Source organism: Leopardus geoffroyi, chromosome D1 (assembly GCF_018350155.1).
Source record: "Leopardus geoffroyi isolate Oge1 chromosome D1, O.geoffroyi_Oge1_pat1.0, whole genome shotgun sequence".
NCBI lineage: Eukaryota > Metazoa > Chordata > Mammalia > Carnivora > Felidae > Leopardus > Leopardus geoffroyi.
The window spans coordinates 74,295,359-74,321,072 of record NC_059329.1 but is presented as its reverse complement, the minus strand read 5'-3'; the positions used below and the strand labels follow the sequence as shown (position 1 = coordinate 74,321,072).

The following is a 25,714-nucleotide window of genomic DNA, read 5'->3' as shown; positions in this document are numbered from 1 at the left end:
GGTGTGGTTAGGATCACAATGTAGGGTCCCTTCCACCGTGGTTGGAGGGTCTCTTGCTGGTGTCTCCGCACGTATACACAATCTCCGGGTCGGTAGTGATGCGGCTCAGGAGGGGGCCCGTTCTCATAAATAGCTCTCAATCTGGGCCAAACTTCCTGGTGGGTGTGCTGGAGTTCCCTCAGGGAAATAAGAAGTTCATGATCATCAAATTCAGTTAACACATTAGACTGTAGGTTGGGAATTATAGGGGGGGCACTCCATACATGATTTCAAAGGGGGTTAATCCAAGTTTATAAGGGGAGTTCCGTACCCTGAACAGAGCGTAGGGGAGTAAGACTACCCAGTTAGCGCCAGTCTCCATGGTCAATTTGGTTAGGGTCTCTTTTAGGGTTCTATTCATTCTTTCTACCTGTCCTGAACTTTGGGGTCTATATGCACAATGTAGTTTCCAATCGGCCCCAATAAACTGCGCTATCCCTTGTATTACCTTTGAAATGAATGCTGGTCCGTTGTCTGATCCTATTAGGGTAGGGAATCCGTACCTGGGCATGATGTCTTCCAACATTTTCTTTGCTACTACCTGCGCAGTCTCATGCTTGGTGGGGAAGGCCTCTGTCCATCCTGAAAAGGTATCTATAAACACTAGCAAATATTTGTATCCATATTTTCCAGGCTTTACCTCGGTGAAGTCTACTTCCCAATAGGCTCCCGGCCTGGTTCCGCGAGTTCTGGAGCCAGGGTTTTTCCCGTGGTTGGTGGCGTTAGTTAGTTGGCAAGCTTTACAGCTAGTAACTATCTGCTCAATTTTTGTCCTAGAGTTTTTAATGGTGATCCTAGCATGTCTTATTAAGTCTTGCATTTTTCTCGTGCCCATATGAGTGGCCCGGTGCATTTTGGATAAGACTTTATTTCCCATTTCCTCTGGGAGGATTATGCTGCAGTCCGCTGCTCTCCACCATCCGTTAAGGCACTGAGTCATAGGCAATTTTTGGATCCAGTCTAGGTCTTTTTTAGTGTAGGTGGGACTTTCTGGTAAACTAGCTGGACCGGGGTCTGGTAGGGTGGTCATTAAAGCACAGTCCACCTGTAAGGCCACCTCTCGGGCCACCTGGTCAGCCAGATTATTTCCTCTGGCCACCGGTGTGATCGGTTTTTGGTGGCCTGGGCAATGTATGATGGCTAGTCGTTTAGGCAGCCAGAGTGCCTTTAAAAGAGCCAATATTTCTTCTTTGTTTTTGATGGTTTTCCCCTCTGCAGTTAACAGTCCCCTCTCTCTGTATATAGCTCCATGTATGTGGGCCGTAGCAAAAGCATATCTGCTATCGGTGTACACGTTTAGTCTCTTGTCTTTTCCCAAAGTCAGTGCCTTGGTTAAGGCCACAAGTTGAGCTCGTTGGGCAGAGGTGCCAGCTGGCAAAGGCTCTGCCCAAACAGTCTCAGTTTCAGTTGTGACTGCTGCCCCCGCGTACCGTTGACCCTGATGTATAAAGCTGCTGCCGTCAGTGCGTACCTTTGACCCTGATGTATAAAGCTGCCGTCAGTGAACCAGGTAACTTCGGCGTCTGGCAGTGGATAATCTTGTAAATCTTCCCGAGCTCCATGAACCTGTGCCAATATCTCAGCGCAGTCATGGAGAGGGGTATCCAAGTCCGGGTCTGGTAATAGGGAGGCAGGGTTTAGTGTTCGGGTGGGAGCATAAATGATTCTGAGGGGATTTAATAATAGTCCCTGGTAGTGAACCAGTCGGGCGTTACTAATCCATCGGTCAGGAGGTTGTTTGAGGACTCCCTCGATGGCATGAGGGGTTGTGATATGTAACTCTTGTCCCATAGTTAACTTATCAGCATCCTTTACCATTAGAGCTGTAGCAGCGATCATACGGAGGCAAGGGGGCCAGCCAGCCGCTACTGGGTCCAGTCTTTTTGAAAGATAGGCAATGGGCCTGGGCCATGGGCCAAGGAGTTGCGTCAGCACTGCTTTGGCTACCCCTTTATTTTCATCTACGAAGAGATGAAAGGGTTTGGAGACATCGGGGAGCCCTAAGGCTGGTGCCGACAACAGGGCGAGTTTAATTTGCTGGAAAGCCTGCTCAGTTTCCTCTGTCCACTCAAAGGGCGCCTGTTCTCGGGTGACCAAGTAAAGAGGCTTAGCCATCTCGGCGAACCGAGGTATCCACAAGCGGCAGAACCCGGCTGATCCCAGAAATTCTCTTACCTGCCTTCGGGTTGTGGGTCGGGGGATGCGGAGAACGGTTTCCTTCCGTGCATCAGTGAGCCATCGTTGGCCTTCCCTTAACAGATAGCCCAAGTAGGTTACCTCGGATCTGCAAATTTGGGCTTTCTTTGCTGAAGCCCGGTACCCCAGGGCACCAAGTGTCCGGAGGAGATTTTTGGTGCCTTGCAAGCAAGCTTCGGCAGTCTCAGCGGCGATTAAAAGATCGTCAACGTACTGCAAGAGAGTCACTTCGGGGTTTTGATTCTGGTACTCACCCAGATCTTCGTGAAGTGCCTCATCGAACAAGGTGGGTGAGTTTTTAAATCCTTGGGGGAGCCGGGTCCAGGTGAGTTGCCCATTTATGCCTCTCTCATGGTCGGACCACTCGAAGGCGAAGAGCTCTTGGCTTTTGGGGGCCAGAGGCAGGCTGAAAAAAGCATCTTTTAAATCAAGGGCAGTATACCATTGTCTTTCTGGGCTGAGGGCACTTAGGAGGGTATAGGGGTTGGGTACTGTTGGGTGTATGTCCATGACTCGGCGGTTAACTTCTCTCAGATCTTGTACCGGACGGTAGTCTGCACTGTTAGGTTTTTGTACAGGCAGCAGGGGGGTGTTCCAGGCTGAATGGCAGGGACGCAAGATGCCTAAGTCTAGGAGGCGACGGATATGTGGTGTGATGCCATTTTTGGCCTCCATTGACATCGGGTATTGTCGGACCCGAACTGGATCTGCCCCCGGCTTCAGCTCTATGAATAGAGCTGGGCGATGTTTAGCCAACCCCATACCCCCGGTTTCAGCCAATGCTTCTGGAAACTGTTGGAGCCAGGGCTCTATGTTTTGATTTTGTGAGGGTGGCCCCTGATGGAGTCGATATTCATCTTCTAATCTTAGAGTAAGTATGGTAATGGGTTGGTTGTGAGGGCCAGTCACTTGGGGGCCCCCTGGCGTAAAATGAATCTGGGCCCCCATTTTAGTGAGTAAGTCTCTTCCTAATAAGGGGCACGGGCTGTCAGGGATGACTAGGAAGGAATGGGTGACCTTCCCATTTCCTAGGTCCACAGTTCTTTGGGTGGTCCAGGGATATTTTTTTATTCCAGTAGCCCCTTGGACCCAGGCAGATTTTTCAGAAATTTTTCCATGGGGTCTGATCAAGACCAAATGTTGTGCCCCTGTGTCGACTAAGAATTGAACTGGGTCCCCCTCCACTTGTAGCGTTACCCTAGGTTCGGGGAGGGGATCCGAACCCCGTCCCCCCTATTCTGCATCTTGAGTGAAGAGGGCGGGTGTGGTTTTTGGCTGCCACGGTTTTTGACCATGATGTGGCTTTTTTTTTTTTTTTTTAGGGCATTCTCGGGCCCAGTGGCCTTTTTTTTTGCAATAGGCGCATTGGTCCTTATCTAGGGGCCTGTGTTTATCCAGGGACTTTTGGACAACAGTAGCCAGGACTTTGGTCATTTTCTCGGTGGCTTTAAGTTGCCTGTCCTCTGGAGTCTTTCTATTATTATAGACACGCTGGGCAATGCGGAGTAAGTCCTGAATCTGTTTTCCCTCCAGGTCCTCTAGCTTCTGGAGTTTCTTTTTAATATCAGTGGCTGCTTGATTTACAAAGGTCATTACAACAGCAGCTTGATTTTCGGGGGCCTCGGGGTTCATGGGGGTATACTGTCTGAAGGTTTCCATTAATCTTTCTAAATAAGCGGCAGGGCTCTCTGTCTTACCTTGTATTATTGAATACACTTTTGCCAAATTAGTGGGCTTGCGTGCAGCAGCCCGGAGACCCGCCATTAGAGTCTGGCGATAAATGCGCAGCCGTCCCCTACCTTCTGCCGTGTTGTGGTCCCAGCTATCCTGTGGGGGTCGGGTCAAGGGAAAAGCTGCATTAATGAGATCAAGGTTAGCAGTGGGTTGGCCGTCATCTCCAGGAACCAGCTTTCTTGCCTCCAATTGAATTCGTTCTCGCTCCTCGGGGGTGAACAGGATTCGGGGGAGCTGCTGACAATCATCCCAGGTGGGTTGGTGAGTAAACATAACGCTGTCTAAGAGACTTATTAAATCTTTAGGGTTGTCAGAAAATCGGGCATTCTGGGTTTTCCAGTTGTATAGGTCACTAGTAGAGAAGGGCCAGTATTGAAGTCAGGGATTCCCCGTATCATCGGGAGGCCCTATTTCCCGTAAGGGTAAAGCTACGGTGGAGTCAGGAAGGCGGAGTCCTGGCTCACGTGGGGCCCGCCTACGGGTATGTCCAGCCGGCCTTTGGACTTCGCCCCCACTAGGCATCTGCGCAGGTTGAGCCTCCCTATTCTCCAGTTCTCCTATGGGTAAGGCTACGGGAGGCTCTGCTGGCGCAGCAGGGATAGGGGCAGCTTGCGGAGTACGAGGAGGAACCTGGTAAGGGGGAGGGTCAAGGAAAGGTAAATCTTGGCTGTCGGGGAGAACAGGGGGAGCAGCTGGAGTTGGCGGCTTGGGAGGGCTGATAGGTTTAGCCGCTAGGATTTGACATGACTCTGCTATTAAGGAAGAGGCCATCCAAGGAGGAGGGTTTTCTACTAAATCTTGCCACACCAGAATATAGGGAATCTGATCCGAGTGACCTTCTTTCCCTGGTAGGAAAATTTTTGATTTTACTTTAAGGACCACAGGGAGGCAGAAGGTTCCCTCTGTAGGCCAGTTAACCCCAAAGGTGGGCCATTCAGAGCGGCAATAGGTAATTAACTTCCTTTTGTGAATGTCTAGGCTTAAGCTGTGTCCTCTAGCCTTTACGTCCCTGAAGTTGGCGAGAAGGAGGGAGAGAGGGGTGCTCTGCGTTTGGCCCATATTATGATTCTGAGGAAGAGGAGAGGAGAAGGGGGGCGCCACTGGCCAGGGGGTGAGAAGGAAAGCCGCAGGGAGCTGAGAAAGGAGGAGAGAGGAACAAAGGATGGAATAATTAATTTTGATCAGCCGAGAAAACACTTAATTCCAATAAAACATCCGACCCATGAAAGAAAAACAAGAACTAACAAAAATCTTTCGCAGCGGTTTCAACTTTCTGGTGCCGTCTCGGCCAGCCCAACAGAAAGGGTTATGGCTAGGACGGCGGTAATTACAAGGGCCCAGGGGTGACAATACATTTAGACTGACAAAGAAGCACTCTTTAGACTGACAAAGAAGCACTCGCGTACTCGCCCTTCCGCGTCCCTCGCGGGAACTTAGGTGCCTCTTAGCATGGGCGGGCAGGTATAAACCCCCTGCTCGGATCAAAAAAAATTTTGACCGCCTTAAGCCGTATGAGGATCACCGCGGAAATCAGGTTGGAGCCCACTCGAATCCCGTAGCTTATGCTGTGGGACTACACATAGGGTAAGTCAGGCGCGTGCCCCTGACTCCCAACAATCATTCCATTCAACAGACAGACACACAGACATACATCACATCAAAATACCGGTAACAATTGGCATGCCTAGATGGTTTTTCCTTTTTTAGATGCCTAGAGATATTTCTTAGCACTCTGGAAGTTCATAGAGAAAATGAAAGTATTTAGTTCGCAGGCGCGTTGGGCGTAAGCAGCCCACAGAAAAGAATCCTGATGGGCCAAAAAAGGCCCCCCGATGGACCAAGCAGGTCCCCAGATGGGCCAAGAAGGCCCCCAGATGGACCAAGCAGGTCCCCAGATGGGCCAAGAAGGCCCCCAGATGGACCAAGCAGGTCCCCAGATGGGCCACGAAGGCCCCCAGATGGGCCAAGAAGGTCCCCAGATGGACCAAGCATGTATCCCTTCTAATTATTGTTTTTGTATCTTTTTGTGTCAATACCCAGTAGTGTCATTACCGGATTATAGGGTAGTTCTGTTTTTAACTTTTTGAGGAACCTCATACCGGTGGCAAGTGGCTGCACCAGTTTGCATTCCCACCAGTAGTGCAAGAGGGTTCTTTTTCCTCCACATCCTTGACAGCACTTGTTATTTATTGTGTTTTTATTTTAGCCATTCTGATAGGTGTGAGATGATATCTCATTGTGGTTGTCGGGTTGTTTTTTTTTTTTACAAACTTTATTTATTATTTTTTTTACGTTTATTTATGAGACACAGAGACAGAGCACAAGAGAGAGAGGGAGACACAGAAACCAAAGCAGGCTCCAGGCTCTGAGCCGTCAGCACAGAGCCCCATGCGGGGCTTGAACTCACAAACTGTGAGGTCATGACCTGAGGTGAAGTTGGTCGCTTAACCAACTGAGCCACCCAGGTGCCCCTCATTGTGGTTTCAATTTGCATTTCCCTGGTGATGAGTGATGTTGAGCATCTTTTAATGTGTGTGTTGGCCATCTGGATGTCTTCTTTGGAGAAATATCTGTTCATGTCTTCTACCCATTTTTCAATTGGATTATTTGTTTTTTGGATGTTGAGTTGTATCAGCTCTTTATTATACATTTTGGACACTAACCCTTTATCAGATGTATCATTTGCAAATATTTCCTCCCATTCAGTAGGTTGCCTGTTAGTTTTGTTGATTGTTTCCTTCACTGTGCAGAAACCTTTTATTTTGATGTAGTTCCAAAAGTTTATTTTTGCTTTTATTTCCCTTGCCTCAGGAGACATATCTAGAAAAATGTTGCTACAGCCAATGTCAGAAACTCTCCTGTACCTCTGATCAACTCCAGTATATTTTGTAACTGGCTTTCTTTCATTGATTCCATGATAAAGTCTATATTCCAGGATAAACCTTGCCCATTCCAATTTTCCAATATCCCTGATACTCTTTTTTTCTTGTCAGTTCATGTTCCTAATAGTTCTTACTGCATCCCTACCTTTACATATGCAGTTCCTCCTGTTTTGAATCCGCCTTCTTCTTTTCTGTCTTCCCACTCTATCTATTTCTTAAGACTCATTTCAGTTCCTATCTGCTCCATGGAAACTTCTACTTTCTCCAGCCCATAATGCTTTTTCCCAGGACATCTCTGCACCCAAATGCTTATTACTTCTATTTCTCTTAGTCTTTCATGTGTTAGCTAACCAGATTATAAACTCCTTGTATATCTTACCTTTCTTTGTATGCTTCACAGCCTTTACCTGGCTACGTAGGTGTTCACCAAGTTAATTCAAATTGAACTGGTTAGTGTTGGAGATTAGCTATTCCAACCTTGTAATTTTTTTTTTTTTTTTTTTTTTTTTGATGGAAAAACTGTTGGGTAATTGGTTCTTATGTTTCATTATTATGTCACCGGTGCTGGTCCTCAGCTATCCAAATTGGTAAGAGAAGATATCCTCCTCCCACAGGCTTGCACATATGGCACCCAGCTCAGGCTGGCATGGGAAGAGAGCAGAAGAAGCAATCTGCTTCAGCTGGTTACTAAGTTTGTAGCTTAAGAGATTTGAGGTATTAAATACTCTGTTCAAGCTGTTCAGCTAATTTTATTAAACACGTATTCGCAAAGGAAACTTTTCTTTCTAAAGGACTAACATTAATATCCCTTTTTGAAAACTAGCTTTTATTTCTGAGAATCTTTGAAAAGTTCTTTTTATCTAGGAGGTTTGAGAATTCTACCACTGAACCACCAGTGCTCACAGGTTTGATATTTTGGTTTGAAGGCCATTCATTTCTGGCAATTCGAGGGACTTTCTAGTGGGTGATTAATTTTTTTTTTTTTTTTAATTTTTTTTTTTCTTCAACGTTTTTATTTATTTTTGGGACAGAGAGAGACAGAGCATGAACGGGGGAGGGGCAGAGAGAGAGGGAGACACAGAATCGGAAACAGGCTCCAGGCTCTGAGCCATCAGCCCAGAGCCCGACGCGGGGCTCGAACTCACGGACCGCGAGATCGTGACCTGGCTGAAGTCGGACGCTTAACCGACTGCGCCACCCAGGCGCCCCGGGTGATTAATTTTTCAAACTTTTTTGAACAGTACCTAATATTTAGGGGGAATTACTTTGCTTGTTGCATCAAAAACAGCCTCTTTCTCCTTTGATATTATGGTGAGTGTGGAATTGATTTTTAGTGGTAATGAATGTGATGAGCTCAGTGACTAATACCATTTGAGGCTGTCATATGTGTCTTCACTCTCTGCCTTACACAGGAGAAACATGTGAGCCTGTTACATATTGAGTCCCGAAAATCAAAGAGAAGAAACTCAGAATTTGAGATCTTTATTGACTGTGATATCAACAGAGAACAATTGAATGATATTTTTCATCTGTTGAAGTCCTACACTAACGTTCTCTCTGTGAATCCACCAGATAATTTTACTGTGAAAGAAGACGGTAAGTTCGAAAAGTGAAAATCCCCCTGAGAAGATTAAGTACATCATGTGTGTCCAATCTTGTATTTCTCTTGGAGGCATGAAAATAAAAATAAAACACTGTCTCCTCAAATTTCTTACAGTCTAGTAGTGAAGGAAACCCCAAATGTAATTGCTTAAAATACTACAGAACAATTATAAAGCAACATTTTTATCAAGTGTGAGGGAACGTGAAAAGGAAACGTTGGGTGCAAGAAAGAATTCAGAATAGTTAGAAATTGATTAAGTTTTCTCAGTTTCCAAATCATCAAACATTTCTTGATTTCACAAACCTTCAATTTACAATCCCCGAGCCCTTAGAGACTCCCACAGGGCCTACCATCTGGCAGATATTAAGTGAATGTTCAAATTTGTTGAGAATGTTGACAGTTGCTGATGATTATGGTATGAATACACTCTTTACATACTCCTCCCTGTCCCCACTCCCACCAAAAGCAAGTGAAAAGCAACACAGCCTTCTAAGGTTTCAGATGGCTAAGATCTTCTGTTGTGAAAAAAAATCCTCATAGTTTACTTGGGACAAAAGACAAAAGGATAATCCAACCACATTATATATATGTTACTTAATTTAAAATAGTCTCTTTAGATTATGCACGACATTAGGGTATAATCAGGACTGATGCCGATCTGTTATGCATTTGCATGGCTGTGTAAGTTATTAAAATACTAATATGCTTCCATTTCTAAGTGGCAGATAGCTGCTTCCCCAAATCCCTTGAGTGTCCTCACCACGCCCAAAGTCCCTGTGCTCCAGATGCTATCCTAGGTGTCCCAGGCCCACCACAAACAAACAAAGGATTAACATCTGGCAGAGCAGGAGCCTAGGACTGGTGCCCCTGTGGTATTCGGGGTTAAATCTGACTATCAATTCTGGGTATGTTACAAAGAGCATTAAATGGCTAGAACAAGAAGGATTGAATTCTAGTCCTCTCTCTTCCAATAGAGATGAGTTACCTTGGATAAATTACTTCTCATCTCTGAGCTTTGGTTGCCTCATCTATAAAATGAAGAATTTTTTAGGGGCTAAATGGTTCAGTTGGTGTTTAGGGAACACCAAGTTGTGTCAGATGTCTCTACTAAGAAACAGGGATACAGATATACATAGTCCCTCCCCTAGAGTCCTTCCCATTCTTTCCTGTAAGACACAGATATGAACAGATAATGTTTTAAAGAATCAGAAACAGTGTCACAGGAGCCCAGAGGACAGAGAAATAGCTCAACCTACAAGGTCAGGGGAGGTTCATTAGATCTGAGTCTTGAAGGAAGAGAAGGATATTTTCAGGAAAACAGAAGGATGGGGTGGAGGAGGAAGTGGGGGTGGGGTATAGGTATTCCAGGGAGGAGAATAGCATATGCAAAAACCCCGAGTTCTCAGAGGGCCTGTATGTCTCAGGGAGGGTGAGAGATCAGAGTGGCAAAGACATAAATGGTCTCTAAGATCCTTTGCATCAACAAAAATAAACATTCATTCTTATTAAATTTGTACCTTTGGTCTGCAAAGTTGTACATCCTTACTCTGCTTTTTTAAGGATAGCTGGGTTTTAGTTTTTTTTTTTTTTTTTTTTTTTTGTACTTTAGGTCTATTTCTAAAGTACAGCATTTCTCCAACACCTAGGAACTCAAGGAAATCAAAAAAAGTTTTAAACTCAAAAATTGTGGATAAACTTTACTTATTAAGAGATAGAGCAATATACTTATATAAATTTTGCCTCAAAGTACAAGCTAAAATTAAAAATCTCCTCCAAATGTATCCATGACTTTCTTAATTTCTTCTTCCTTCTTGCCTTATTTAAGATCATCTATTCCACATTCAGTGGTTTTGTATTTTGCAGGTATGGAAACTGTTCCTTGGTTTCCAAAGAAGATTTCTGACCTGGATCATTGTGCCAACAGAGTTCTGATGTATGGATCTGAACTGGATGCAGACCATCCTGTAAGTATCTTAATAAATCTTTTCAAGAGAATATTTTAAAGCAAACTAAAAATTAAGGGAAATTATTTTCTCTTTTGGAGATTGTGGTTATTCTAGACTAAATAGGATCTTGTTTCACTCTGGATTTTGGGAAGTTCCGGTAGTCTTCTTTGTTGGTGGAATCCAGACTAAAGGCCTGAAGAGCATCCAACCTCAGTGGCTCCAAAACACCTGTAGTATGCCTGGCATTCCTATTACTAAGAGCTATTCCAAAAGTTATTCTAAAATGAAGACAGAATCTGAAGCAGTTTTTATTTATTTATTTATTTATTTATTTATTTATTTATTATTTTTTTTTTAATGTTTTATTTATATTTGAGAGAAAGAGACAGAGCATGAGGGGGAGAGGGACAGAGAGAGAAGGAGACACAGAATTAGAAGCAGGCTTCAGGCTCTGAGCTGTCAGCACAGGGCCTGATGCAGGGCTCAAACTCACAAACTGTGAGATCATGACCTGAGCTGAAGTCGGACGCTCAACTGACTGTCCCACCCAGGCGCCCCTGCAGCAGTTTTTACTAAAGTGGGGCATGGATTGTTGGAAAGGCATGTAAAGATAGGAACGAGAAAGACTGCCCAGCACGATTGATTTATTAGGTGGTTGATGAACTACGAAATTGTTTCTTTGGAAAATTACCTGGGAGACAGTATAGGCATGAGTTGGAGAATTAGTAAGCCCAAAGCATCAGGGTTGTTTATGGAGCTCTTCGGTCCTGGGAAGGTGGAGAAAAAAGATCGCAATTCTGGAGTCAACACCAAGGTTTTGATCTGCCACTTACTAGCTGTATACATTGACTGTGTATTGCCTTAGCCAGTCCTCAGCTGATCTGCCTATTTTTTTTTCTATAATATCTTATTAGGCAACTTATTAATTGGGATTAATACATTGCCGTACTTGCTCAGTTGGAAAGATAAAGCACACATATATGAATGAACACAAGATCAAATTGTGAAAAGTGCTAAGTGGCACGGATAAATTGCTTTGAGCTGTACACAAGAGGACAAACACGTCTGGTTGAAGAGGTCAGAGGTCAACCTCTTAACTAGGCTTTGAAGGATTTCTAGGCAGGAAAGAGATGGAGAGGAAAGATAATTCATTGCAACATGAGCAAAGGGTCAGAGGCAAGAAAATCTGGGTCATATTTATGGAGAGGTGACTAAGTCAGTTTTACTGATCTACTACCAAGTACTGCTGATTTTGATATCCTAAATATTGCTTAAATTTGTTCCTTATTTATACCACACCTTTAACTCATCTCCCAGCTTCCAGCTTGCCACCTTAAACCCATACTCCTCATAGTCACTAGAGCAATCTAAAACCTCAGGATGAAAAAAAAAAAAAAAAAAAAAAAAAAGGAACGGGGCACCTGGGTGGCTCAGTCGGTTTAGCATCCGACTTCAACTCAGGTCACGATCTCGTGGTCCGTGAGTTCGAGCCCCGCGTCGGGCTCTGGGCCGACGGCTCAGAGCCTGGACCCTGCTTCCGATTCTGTGTCTCCCTCTCTCTCTGCCCCTCCCCCGTTCATGCTCTGTCTCAAAAATAAATAAACGTTAAAAAAAAAATAAAACCTCAGGATGATCATTATCCCTTTTCTGACTAAAGATCACCACTGATACCTAGGTACACATCTAAGAAAATTGAAAACATATGTCCACGCAAAAACTTGTACACAAATGTTCATAGTGGCAAAAAGTGGTCCATCCACTAGTGAATAGACAAGTAAAGTTTGATATGTCCCTAAAATATAATATTATTGGCCATAAAAAAGCATGAAATACTGATATATGCTACAATATGAATGAACCTTGAAAACTGAAAGTAAAAGAAGCCGGTGACAAAAGACCATATGTTATATGATTCTTTTTATATGAAATGCCCAGAATATGCAAATTCATAGAAACAGAAAGTAGATTAGTGGCTGCCAGGGTCTGAAGGTGAAGGGAAATGGGGAGAGTTTGTGAATGAGTATGGTGTTTCTTTTGGGGATAAACATTTTTTGAAATCATAGTAGAGGTAGTTGCACAACACTGTGAATGTACTAAAAATCACTTCTCTGTACACTTTAAGATTTTATGGTGTGTGAATTATATCAATAAAGCTGTTACTCACTCACTCATTCACTGATTGATTGATTGATTGATTTATAGAAATCACCAGTGGCTTCCTATTACCCGAAGATGGAATCCAGGCTGTTTCAGACCTTTACTAGCAGACCTCAAACCAGTCCACTCCATGCCCCACCTCCTCCTCCAAACTCCAGCAACACTGGATTGCTCCTGTTTCCCTAGGCCCAGAATGCTGTTTTTCAGCTCTGCACTGTCACTGCTGCTGTCCTTTCTGGACTTTTACATCCAGCTATCTCCTTTCCTCTTTTGAGACTTAGCTTAGGAGTCATTGTTGGGAAACCTTTCCTGACCTACCCCCCGTCCCCCATACTCTTTCACATACTGTCTGGGTTGGGACTTTCTCTCTCTTTCAAAGTTTCTCTTTTGAGTCCCAGTGGCATTTTGTGCATATCTCTAATAAGGCAGTTATCATATTGTTTCATAATAATTGGTGGATATAAACTCCTTGAAGATTCAGATTGTGCTTCATTCATATTTGTTTCTCTGGATTTTAGCACAAGGCCAGGTGCATAGTAGGGGTTTGTTAATCTGTGTTAAAGAGAAGGAGACTCATTCTCCCCTTTCATTCTCCCCTTGTTTCCTATTTTGCATTATTGGCTGCTTTCTCCTGGGTTTTGCATTTTGATGTCTTATTTTATCTATTTTTTAAAAAATTTTTTCCTAGGTATAGATTCTAATGTTACTATTTTATCTTTTTATTATCATTGTTTGCCTTTGCAAATATGATTATGTTTGCATTTTGCGATAAAATCTAAGGCTAGATTAAGTTGTCATGATTTTGTGTATTAACTACTATTTTATTAGTAATTACTATTACAGGAGACTATAACTGAAGATGTAGTCAAACGATCAAGAAAAAAAGAATCTCACCCTTGGTAAAGAGTCGTGTATTTAACTAGGATGCTGCTTTTCTTATTCCTCAAACTATTTTATTTTTGTAGCCACTATAGGATTTTTGTGTCTTTGTATCTATAGAATCTTTTGTCCTGGTAGCAACTATCGCATAAAGCTTTCATGTAACATCGACTTTAAAATAAAAATGATCATCAATTTCTAAACAATGCTTACTCAAAATAATTCTGTAGCCCTTTAATTTCATAGCTTGAGTAAAAGTGAAATGTTTCCTAAAGATCATTTGTCAAGTATTTTTTAGGGTGGATATTTAAAAACTTTTCTTTAATTATCAGGGCTTCAAAGACAATGTCTACCGTAAAAGACGAAAGTATTTTGCAGACTTGGCTATGAACTATAAGCAGTAAGTATATTATAAATAACACATATAAAATAAATGAATAGAACAAGTTATACTCATTTAGCAAATAGAAAGTGAGTGCTACTATTTATTGAATGCTAATTCAAAATAACATCTGTGTCTCATTAGTGGAGACCCCATTCCCAAGGTTGAATTCACTGAAGAGGAGATTAAGACCTGGGGAACCGTGTTCCGAGAGCTGAACAAACTTTACCCAACCCATGCCTGCAGAGAGTATCTCAAAAACTTACCTTTGCTTTCTAAATATTGTGGATACCGGGAAGATAATATCCCACAATTGGAAGATGTCTCAAACTTTTTAAAAGGTAATAAGTGAATTACTTTTTTGTAAGGGGAATGTTGAACTCTGTTGTGATCATGACAGAATTAAAAAAATTTTTTAATGTTATTTTTGAGAGAGAGAGAGAGAGAGAGAGAGAGAGAGAGAGACAGAGCTTGAGCAGGAGAGGCGCAGAGAGAGAGGGAGACACAGAATCCGAAGCAGGCTCCAGGCTCTGAGCTGTCAGCACAGAGCCCGACATGGGGCTTGAACTCATGAACCGCGAGATCATGACCTGAGCTGAAGTCGGACATTTAGCCAATTGAACCACCCAGGAGCCCCATCCATGACAGAATTTTTAATAAAAGAATAAAGTCAAGGGGCTCCTGGGTGGCTTAGTCAGTTAAATGTCCGACTTCAGCTCAGGTCATGGTCTCATGGTTTGTGGGTTCAAGCCCTGCATTAGGCTGTGCACCAACAGTGCAGAGCCTGCATGGGATTCTCTCTCTCTGTCACTCCCCCCACTTACATTCTCTTTCTCTGTCTTAAAATAAATAAATAAACTTAAAAAATTATTAAAGAAGAAGAAAGTCAAGTATATAGGAGGTCAGATTTTCCTTACTCCGTCCTGGAGTATTGGATCCAGTATGGGGCACCCCATTTGAAGAGGGACAATCATAACCTGGAGCCAGTGTAGAGGAAAGTGAGCAGAATTATAAGGGGATTGGAAAACATAGTATATAAATAAAATTTGGAGGACTCTTAGGATATTTAGCCTGGAGATTTAGAGGACATTATAGCTTTATTTAGGTACCAGATGATCATCTTATATAAGAGAGGAATTACTATGTGGTCCTAAAGTAAATGACAATTGGATTGAAACTGCAAGCTTTTGGCTCAAAATGGAGAAGACCTTGTGTTAAAAGAGCCATTTAGAAATGGAACAGGCTCGTGAGATGATTATTTCTGCCTCCCCAGAGGTTTTCATACAAAAGCCCTATACCCACTTGTCTGGGATATAGTAGAGGAGATTCAAGCTCCTTAGGGGAAGATTGGTGTAAATGATCTCTGAAGCTCCTTTCCACACTAAGACTCTCAGTTTCCCAAGGAAGATGTGCAAGTAGAGGCATTAACAGAGTAGGTTAATTTTTTTCCTTTTAGTTCTTCATGCTTCTTTGGTTCAGGTTTCCTTATTTTTTCTAGCTAGTTTAGGATGTAACATGATCAGTAATTTCCAGGGTTTACAGTGTGTAAGAAAAATATATATCCCCTTTGATCTCAGGGAACAAATAGAAGTTATGCTTTTCACTCAAATGGTTTAGTTTATTTCCACCGTGGTCTGAAATTCCTATCACTGAATTTCTTACATAGATTGTCATAAAAGTCTATGAATTTACTCAGCTCCATAATTCTTATTAGTCAACCACTATGCGCAAAACTAAGAACTAAACAGGAAAAGGCATGATAGTTTTACAAGGGAAGATTTCGTGTACATGGTTCCTATAAAAACCAGATTTAAAAAATAGTGATGAAGGATGACAGAGAACCAATGCACATGACCTCGTGGGTCTTACAAAGATGGACAAGTATATGCTATGGAAGTTATCAAATTAAATTTGCTTGAGATTTGGAGGAAATATTTTGTTATGGGTACAAAACTGAAAGCTGTTCACTTGGGGTCTGGAGCTTGAATTGTCTGCAGAACATGTTGCTACAGGTGTTTCAAGAGAAACTGCCAAAGAGGGAAACCAAACTTAAATGATACTTCAAACAAAACATCAGTTAGAAGGAGCTCTCTGCACTGTCAAATATGGTAGTCCCTAGACACATGTGGTTGCTTAAATAATTCAAATTAATGTAAAGCAAAATGTTAGTTTTCTATCCACCCTAGCCACATTTCAAGTGCTTAATAGCCATATGTGGTTAGTGGCTACCCTATTGGGCAGCCTAGATATAGAACATTTCCATTATCATGGAGAGTCCTATTGGACCATGAAATCTACCCATCAGAGTGGGAGAATCCAAGTACAAAGCAATGGGGTGGAACTGGAAGATCAGAGGGCGAGGGTTTGAAATGAATGGAAAGAGTAGAGCTTATAGAGTTCCCCTGAGCCACTGTGGCCTACTGGCTGGTCTCTTTTTATAGAGGGCATACGCAGTTATAGCTGTTGGGGAATAAACGAGCACCATCCAGTTTAGAGAAAGTATAGAAACTACTTTGCAAGAGGTAATACTGGCTAAAAATGGCATAGATTAAAAAATCGTTCTGATTTCAATTAATAGATCTTCTTAGTTTTTTTTTTTTTTTTTTTTTTTTTTTGCAAAAGGAAGTAAGATTGTCTAAGAGATGTTCTAAACCCTTTAGGGAGACAATAAGGTGTAATATAAGGAGACCTGGGCTCCCTTTCTACCTTTATTATCTACTGTGTGACCTTGGATACTTACTAAGTCTCTGAGCCTCAGTTTTATAGTCATCACAATGAGGAGAACAAACTTTAATTCAAATTGCAAACATCAAAGGGGGTATGATGTATAAGGTCTAACTCATTGCCTGACCATAGTAAGTGCTTAATAATTATCACTTCCCCTTAGTGCACACATGACACATTTTAGTCTCCATGTTCTCCCTCAAAGTGTTACTTGGTACCACTGGCAGTATTAAAGCGTGGTGGTAACTGGTCTGTTTGGGTGAAGATTTTCTTCATTTTCTCCTTTGCTTTGCAGAGCGCACAGGTTTTTCCATCCGTCCTGTGGCTGGTTACTTATCACCAAGAGATTTCTTATCAGGTTTAGCCTTTCGAGTTTTTCACTGCACACAGTATGTGAGACACAGTTCAGACCCTCTCTATACCCCAGAGCCGTGAGTACTTCTACTTCAGTCTTGATTCATCAAATAGTATTTGTCATAGTGGTTCTCACGTCATGAGTTTTGTGTGAAGATTAAATGAATGAACGCATGTGAAGCATTGAGAATAATGCCTGGCACATGATACATGCTCCATGCTCTGCATATGTTAGCCATTAGCATTACTATTAGTAACTGACAACCTGTTAGGTGCCAGGTGCTATTCTAAGCATAGGGAGTGTAGCATTGAAAAAAATCAGGCAGAAATTTCTGCCTTCATAGAATTTATATTCCAATGGGGGATAAGGATAATAAACAAGTAAATAACAGATTATATTTGATGGTGAAAAGTGCTATGGAGAAAAGTAAAGCAGAGCAGGAGGAAAAAAGTGTTATGTGTGGAGTGTTTCTGTTTTGAAAAGGGTGATCAGATAAGGACTCACTGAGAAGGTGAAATTTGAGCAGAGACTTGATTTGGTGGGGGTGTGGGGGGCACATGTCTATGGGTATCCTATGTGTGTATGTTTCTGAGTGGCCTAGGTTTTGAACCAAAATAGTTTCTCTACTAAATTGTTAGTGTCCTTTGTGATCTATTTCCAAGTAATACCACCTGAATAGAAGGAAGATGAGATTCTGGCTTGATTGAATTGTTGATTTTGCATTTATGTGTGACATAAGCATCACAGTGTGACAAACTTGTACCTCTTTTTCAGAGATACCTGCCATGAACTCTTAGGTCATGTCCCCCTGTTGGCTGAACCTAGTTTTGCTCAATTCTCCCAAGAAATTGGCCTGGCTTCTCTTGGAGCTTCAGAGGAGGCTGTTCAAAAACTGGCAACGGTATAAATCTGAAAATAGCTGTGTAGATCAGTAATTCTTATCTGGGGTGGGATGTGAGTGTCAATTTAAAAGTACAGATTCAAGATGGCTGTTAGATTTGTCTTTGTTCATATTTAATTTAATTTAAATTATTTCTTATTTATTTATTTATTTATTTATTTATTTATTTATTTATAATATGAGATTTATTGTCAAATTGGTTTCCATACAACACCCAGTGCTCATCCCAACAGGTGCCCTCCTCAATGCCCATCACCCACTTTCCCCTCCCTCCCACCCCCCATAACCCCTCAGTTTATTCTCAGTTTTTAAGAGTCTCTTATGATTTGGCTCCCTCCCTCTCTAACCTTTTTTTTTTCCCCTCCCCTCCCCCCATGATCTTCTGTTAAGTTTCTCAGGATCCACATAAGAGTAAAAACATATGATATCTGTCTTTCTCTGTATGACTTATTCCACTTAGCATAACACTCTCCAGTTCCACGTTGCTACAGAAGGCCATATTTCATTCTTTCTCGTTGCCACATAGTATTCCATTGTGTATATAAACCACAATTTCTTTATCCATTCATCAGTTGATGGACATTTAGGCTCTTTCCATAATTTGGCTATTGTTGAAAGTGCTGCTATAAACATTGGGGTACAATTGCCCCTATGCATCAGCACTCCTGTATCCCTTGGGTAAATTCTTAGCAGTGCTATTGCTGGGTCATAGGGTAGATCTATTTTTAACTTTTTGAGGAACCTCCACCCTGTTTTCCAGAGTGGCTGCACCAGTTTGCATTCCCACCAACAGTGCATGAGGGTTCCCATTTCTCTACATCCTCTCCAGCATCTGTTGTCTCCTGATTTGTTCATTTTAGCCACTCTGACCTGTGTGAGGTGATATCTCAGTATGGTTTTGATTTGTGTTTCCCTGATGAGGAGTGATGTTGAGCATCTTTTCATGTGCCTGTTGGCTGTCTGGATGTCTTCTTTAGAGAAGTGTCTATTCATGTCTTCTGCCCATTTCTTCACTGGATTATTTGTTTTTTGGGTGTGGAGTTTGGTGAGTCCTTTATAGATTTTGGATACCAGCCCTTTGTCTGATATGTCATTTGCAAATATCTTTTCCCATTCTGTTGGTTGCCTTTTAGTTTTGTTGATTGTTTCCTTTGCAGTGCAGAAGCTTTTTATCTTCATGAGGTCCCAATAGTTCATTTTTGCTTTTAATTCCCTTGCCTGTGGAGGTGTGTCAAGTAAGAAATTGCCGCGGCTGAGGTCAGAGAGGTTTTTTCCTCCTTTCTCCTCTAGGGTTTTGATGGTTTCCTGTCTCATATTCAGGTCCTTCATCCATTTTGAGTTCATCTTTGTGAATGGTGTAAGAAAGTGGTCCAGTTTCATTCTTTTGCATGTTGCTGTCCAGTTCTCCCAGCCCCATTTGTTAAAGAGACTGTCTTTTTTCCATTGGATATTCTTTCCTGCTTTGTCAAAGATTAGTTGGCCATACTTTTGTGGGTCCAATTCCGGAGTCTCTATTCTATTCCATTGGTGTAGGTGTTTGTTTTGGGGTCAATACCATGCTGTCTTAATGATTACAGCTTTGTAGTAGAGGCTAAAGTCTGGGATTGTGATGCCTCCTGCTTTGGTCTTCTTCTTCAATATTACTTTGGCTATTGGGGGTCTTTTGTGGTTCCATGCAAATTTTAGGATTGCTTGTTCTAGCTTCAAGAAGAATGCTGGTGCAATTTTGATTGGGATTGCATTGAATGCATAGATTGCTTTGGGTAGTATTGACATTATAACAATATTTATTCTTCCAATCCATGAGCACAGAATGTTTTTCCATTTCTTTGTATCTTCTTCAATTTCTTTCATAAGCTTTCTATGGTTCTCAGTATACAGATCTTTTACATCTTTGGTTGGGTTTATTCCTAGGTATTTTGTGATTCTTGGTGCAGTTGTGAATGGGATCAGTTTCTTTATTTGCCTTTCTGTTGCTTTATTATTAGTGTATAAGAATGCAACTGATTCCTATACATTAATTTTGTGTCCTGTGACTTTGCTGAATTCATGTATCAGTTCTAGCAGACTTTTGGTGGAGTCTATTGGGTTTTCCATGTATATCATGTCATCTGCAAAATGTGAAAGCTTGACTTCATCTTTGCCAATCCTCTTACCAGGCTTCTCAAAAAGAAAAGGGAGATGACCCAAATAGCTAAAATCATGAATGAAAATGGAATTATTACAACCAATCCCTCAGAAATACAAGCAATTATCAGGGAATACTATGAAAAATTATATGCCAGCAAACTGGGCAACCTGGAAGAAATGGACAAATTCCTAAGCACCCACCTGCTTCCAAAACTCAAACAGGAAGGAATAGAAAACTTGAACAGACCCATAACAGCGAAGAAATTAAATCAGTTATCAAAAATCTCCCAACAAATAAGAGTCCAGGACCAGATGGCTTCCCTGGGGAATTCTACCAGACATTTAAAGCAGAGATAATACCTATCCTTCTCAAGCTGTTCCAAAAAATAGAAATGGAAGGAAAGCTTCCAGACCCCTTCTATGAAGCCAGCATAACTTTGATTCCCAAACCAGACAGAGACCCAGCAAAAAAAGAGAACTACAGGCCAATATCCCTGATGAATATGGATGCAAAAATTCTCAACAAGATACTAGCAAATCAGATTCAACAGTATATAAAAAGAATTATATACCATGATCAAGTGGGATTCATTCCTGGGCTGCAGGGCTGGTTCAACATTTGCAAACCAATCAATGTGATACATCACATTAGTAAAAGAAAAGACAAAAACCATATGATCCTGGTAATCGATGCAGAAAAAACATTTGACAAAATTCAGCATCCTTTCTTAATAAAAACCCTTGAGAAAGTTGGGAATGAAGGAACATACTTAAATATCATAAAAGCCAATTATGAAAAGCCCACAGCTAATATCATCCTCAATGGGGAAAAACTGAGAGCTTTCCCCTCTGAGATTAGGAACAGGACAGGGATGTCCACTGTCACCTCTGTTGTTTAACATAAAGTTGGAAGTTCTAGCATCAGCAGACAACAAAAGGAAATCAAAGGCATCAAAATTGGTAATTTAAATGATTTCAATAACATTAAAGGACGATGTAAGATTTTTAAGGTTCATCAAAAGGAGACATGGGCCTTAAAAAATGGTAGAGAAACACTAGAGTTCAATAACAATAGTTTGTAAATATTTCTTTGGTAAAAATGATAGGCCCTCTAAAGATGATGCTAAAAATATTCTTTGAGCACTAGGTACAAGATGTCGTGCTGGAAATACAAAGATGAGGAAGGCCTGGTTCCTGCCTTCAAGGAATTTATACGCTACTTAAGGAAGCTGTTGTGTTAGGATGGGATGAACTGTACAGCGAAGTTCAGGCAGAGTGGTCTGGGAGGACAGAGAACTGCTTGGGGGAGGTTTCATGGAAGAGGAACATCTGGACTAGCCCAGGGAAGATGAGTCATGTTTTCACCTGCCAAGAAAGGGAGGAAGAGCATCTCTGGATGAGTGCACACAAGGGAAGACAGGAGGTGCTTGGTGTGTCTGGGGAAATGATGAGAAGCTGGAGCAGAGTGTGTTAGGGTCGGGGAGATAGTATGAAATAGGCTAGACAATTAGAACAGTGCTTCTCTAGTTGTGGGTCGGGGACCCCCTAGAGTCCCTGCAACCCTTGCACAGAGTCCTTAAGTGAAAGACCCACTCAGAGTGCAAAGTGGCTTTCAATATAAGAAAGGCTAGAGTTCATTGATATAGTTTCAGACTCCACACTACAGCTGAACTCTAAGAAATTGCCACTTGTTGAGTTCTGATGTGTCAAAGAAGAATACCCACAATTGTCTGAAAAGGCTATTAAAATATTTAGCCTTCTTCCAACTACTTTTCTGTGTGAGGCTGAATTCTCTTTGTATACTTGAACCAAAACAACATATTGCAACAGGTTAAATGCAGTAGCAGATGTGAGAATCCATCTTGCTTTCCAGCCAGACATTAAATAATATCTAGCCAGATGTTAAAAAAGATTTAGAGCAATGTAAAACAATGCCTTTCTCCTGACTCTTTTTTGTTTTATACAATATAAGTCACTTTGCATTAAATTGTTATGTTACCATAACATGGTTTATTACATTTAAAATTTAATCAGTAAACATGTAAATGTTTTCAGTTTTAACTTTTACTGCCGTAAATATAGTAAGCTGTAACCCACATAAACAAAAAATCTTTCAGGTCCTGAGTAATTTTTAAGAGTGTGTAAGAGTCCTGGGAACAGCAGTTTGAGAGGGGCTACCTTAGAACAAGCCCAGATTGTAGAAATACTTGTGAACTGGTCTGGGGGTCTTGAACTTAATTCCAGGACACTTTGGGTCAATCTCTAAGGGTTGCAGTTTGTTTTAAATTGAGCTAATTCAGGATGTGAAAGTAATATCAATGTCCTTTTGCAGTGCTACTTTTTCACTGTGGAGTTTGGTCTCTGTAAACAAGATGGGCAGTTGCGAGTCTTTGGTGCTGGATTACTTTCTTCGATCAGTGAACTTAAAGTAAGAGCTGTAAACCTCTGCATATAGTCATGTTCACTTAGTATGATTGATACGACCAGAAAGAGTTTTTGGATTTGAACAAGTGTCTACTATGGAAAATACTTGGGGTGGCAATAAACATTACTTAAGAGACAATTTTCTCTATTTCCCAAGTTTATAGCGATATCTTAAATTGTTTTTTTTATTTATATGTGGACTTTAATTACTTAATTTCTCTTTTTTGAGTATAGATGACACACTATAATATATCTTTTAAATAAAAAGTACTTTAGAGCTTTTGCTTGCAAAGTCTTGCTGTTCTCTCACCATTTTTAGTGTGCTAGCAATAACTTCTCCTAAATTCTAGAGAATTCTTTGAGATTGATTATTTATCCAATAAAGGAATGAACTAAGTATGTTTGTTGAGTAATGGGTGTGTGTGAAACACTGTCCATGGTACTGTCTTGCTCTCAAGGAGCCTATGACCTGATGGTGGGTACAGTCATGTATAGGAATAACTAGTACAGGATGGAAAGTAGGTGTCCTAATGCAGGAATATATAAATAAAGATCACTGGGGGGCTCTTACATGGAAAGTGTGTTAGAACAATGCTATGGGATGATCTTGGGGCACTTATGGGGAACAGCAGTTTGTTTTGCTGAAGTATATTGTGGGTTAAATAATGCTGTAGGAAATAAGTTTGGAATTGTAGGTTGGGGCCATTGCATTAGTACATTCAGAGGTGTGCTGATTGTGGTGGTTGTGTGTAGGATGTGATCCATAAAATTAGACAATATTCTTTGATTCACTGACTATCTTCTAGCATTCACTTTCTGGACATGCCAAAGTAAAGCCCTTTGATCCCAAGATTACCTGCAAACAGGAGTGTCGCATCACAACTTTTCAAGATGTCTACTTTGTATCTGAAAGCTTTGAAGATGCAGAAGAGAAGATGAGGTAAAGTATATCTTCCTCATGCCTAACTTTCCTCTGCAAAAGATAAGTCTAGGGGTGCCTGGGTGACTCAGTCAGCTGAGTAACTGACTCTTGATTTTGGCTCAGGTCATCATCCCAGGGTCATGGGATCAAGCCCCATGTCAGGCTCTGTGTTGAGCATGGAGTCTGCTTGGGATTTTCTCTCTCTCTTCCTCTGCCCCTCCCCCACTCACGTGACCTCTCTCTCTAAAATAATAATAAATAAATAAATAAATAAATAAATAAATAAATAAAAAGATTAAAGAAAAATATAGGTCCAATAATGGTAACAAATCACAGAAGTAAGCAGCTGGATAATTAGAAGCCTACTAGGTACCTTCTGCCTGTGATGTATCTCCCTTTCACAACAAATATTTAGAGTATGTTGTTTATGGTGATGTTTGGTGACTGCATATATAAATCAGATACGTTGAGAAATTGGTTTCTTCTCATCAGAGTTTATAATCTAATAGGAAAAATAAACTATATACAAATTGCTACGTAACAACATAGGAAGCCTTACAGCGATACAGATGAAACTTTGTTCTCCATTTTATTCAGAAGCAATTTGTTCCAGATGGAGGAACAGGGAAAGCTTAATGACATCTGAAAAAGCACTTGGAGGATAAGTAGGATTTAGGTATGTTAAGTTTTAGGCTAAGGAACAGCATAAAAAAGGTAAGGAGATGGAAACATACAAGAGTGTGATGCAATCAAGCTATGTGTTATTTAACTATTGATCAGCTAAGTGTATTGTTAAGAAAGAAGGACATTGGAGGCAGAGAAACTACTTAGGAGATTTTTGTAATACTTCAGGTGAAAATAAGGGCCTGGGCCAAGACTGTAGGACTATAGAAGCAGAATTAACAAAACATTTGTTGGAAGGTGTCATGAGGTCACATTGTGAGATTGTTGTGGGATAGATGGGGGTTTAAGACATGCTCCTTGTCTTCCAGGGATTTTCTGTTACTCGAGGAGTTAGGCCATGCACAGAACTAAATAACAATACTAGCAGGGCTTCCTCTAACACATATGACCCCTTTGTGCAGACTAGAAAAAGGGGTCCCTTCTGGGTAGACCAGTTGGATTGCAAGCTGCATTTCAGCCCTTACTCCTGTACAGCTGTCTTCAGGTGTGTTCCTAGGGGTCCTGAACACAATTGTTCTTGGGGGTGCCAAATGAGAGGTTCAAATGTTGGCCTGATAAAGAAGGCAGAACTTTAATGTGTGAAGAAAGGGTAGAAGTTAGGTCATTTGAGAAGAGGCTAGAGGATGACATTCTAAACAGAAAGAATGTCCATGTGCAGGAGGCAGGCCTCCTGGCCTGTTTCTGGCCTGTTTCCATGTATGTGTGTTTGTGTGTGTATAGCTGTAGTTATGTAAATCACAGCTGAGGAGTCTGTTACTAGGTGGTCAAGGGCTACCGTTGTCTACTGATAAAGCTACTGTAGTTGGTCTCCTTAGTGTAGCCAAGAGATATATAAAGGAATACATCATTAATACAGTCATCCACAGGATCTTTCCCTAGAAATGCAGGGGTGGATGTGTCTATGACAATTTTAGGTTTCCTACCTGTGTAGGATTCCAGGGGATCTCTGCAAAGGCAGTGTAGGGAAATAGGTCAAATTGGCTGTGTCTTTTGTCTAGTGTGTGAAATAGGTTTGCTATTGCTCATTCCGTTTTCATCATTCTGCCTCCTAGAAATTGATTGCCTCTTACTTGTTTTCTTCAATAGAGAATTTACCAAAACAATTAAGCGTCCGTTTGGAGTGAAGTATAATCCATATACACGGAGTATTCAGATCCTGAAAGACACCAAGAGCATAACCAGTGCCATGAATGAACTGCAGCATGATCTTGATGTTGTCAGTGATGCCCTTGCGAAGGTCAGCAAGCAGCTGAGCATCTGATCCTGAGAGCATCTGAGCGCCAATTCAGAGAGAGACCTGTGGGCCAGCTCCTGCTTTTCTTGAAGACCTGGTCATGGAGGGACAGTAGCCAAACAACATTCTCTACTCCCATTCCTTAATTAGTTCTTTGGAAATTTGTACCTGGATACTCTATACCAGTACCTATTTTTTTTTTTTTTTGTAACAGCTTAGTGAAATATGATTCACATACCATACAATTCATTGACCACTCATTTAAAAAATTTTTTTTAAACATTTTGTTTATTTTTGAGAGACAGAGACAGAGAGTGAGTGGGGGAGGGGCAGAGAGAGAAGGAAACACAGAATCTGAAGCAGGCTCCAGGCTCTGAGCAAGCTGTCAGCACAGAGCCCGGTTTGTGGGGCTTGAACCCACAAACCGTGAGATCATGACCTGGGCTGAAGTTGGACGCTTAACCAACTGAGCCACCCAGGCGCCCCTGACTGACCACTCATTTTTTACAGAGAAGTTTTTTA

At 41.5% G+C, this 25,714-nt stretch overlaps 1 protein-coding gene across 2 annotated transcripts in view; it reads left to right on the top strand.

The window, feature by feature from the left end:
• Window positions 1–25,356, top strand: part of TPH1 (tryptophan hydroxylase 1) — a 39,439-nt gene extending 14,083 nt beyond the window's left edge. For both annotated transcript variants that reach the window (XM_045484691.1, XM_045484690.1), the window contains exons 3-11: window positions 8,264–8,447; window positions 10,318–10,418; window positions 13,769–13,836; window positions 13,963–14,159; window positions 16,838–16,973; window positions 17,672–17,798; window positions 22,261–22,356; window positions 23,159–23,292; window positions 25,045–25,356. In XM_045484691.1, coding sequence (XP_045340647.1) covers window positions 8,264–8,447; window positions 10,318–10,418; window positions 13,769–13,836; window positions 13,963–14,159; window positions 16,838–16,973; window positions 17,672–17,798; window positions 22,261–22,356; window positions 23,159–23,292; window positions 25,045–25,219 — 1,218 coding nt within the window. In that variant the 3' untranslated portion in view covers window positions 25,220–25,356. The remainder of the gene's footprint in view (window positions 1–8,263; window positions 8,448–10,317; window positions 10,419–13,768; window positions 13,837–13,962; window positions 14,160–16,837; window positions 16,974–17,671; window positions 17,799–22,260; window positions 22,357–23,158; window positions 23,293–25,044) is intronic.
• Window positions 25,357–25,714: the final 358 nt, after the last annotated feature.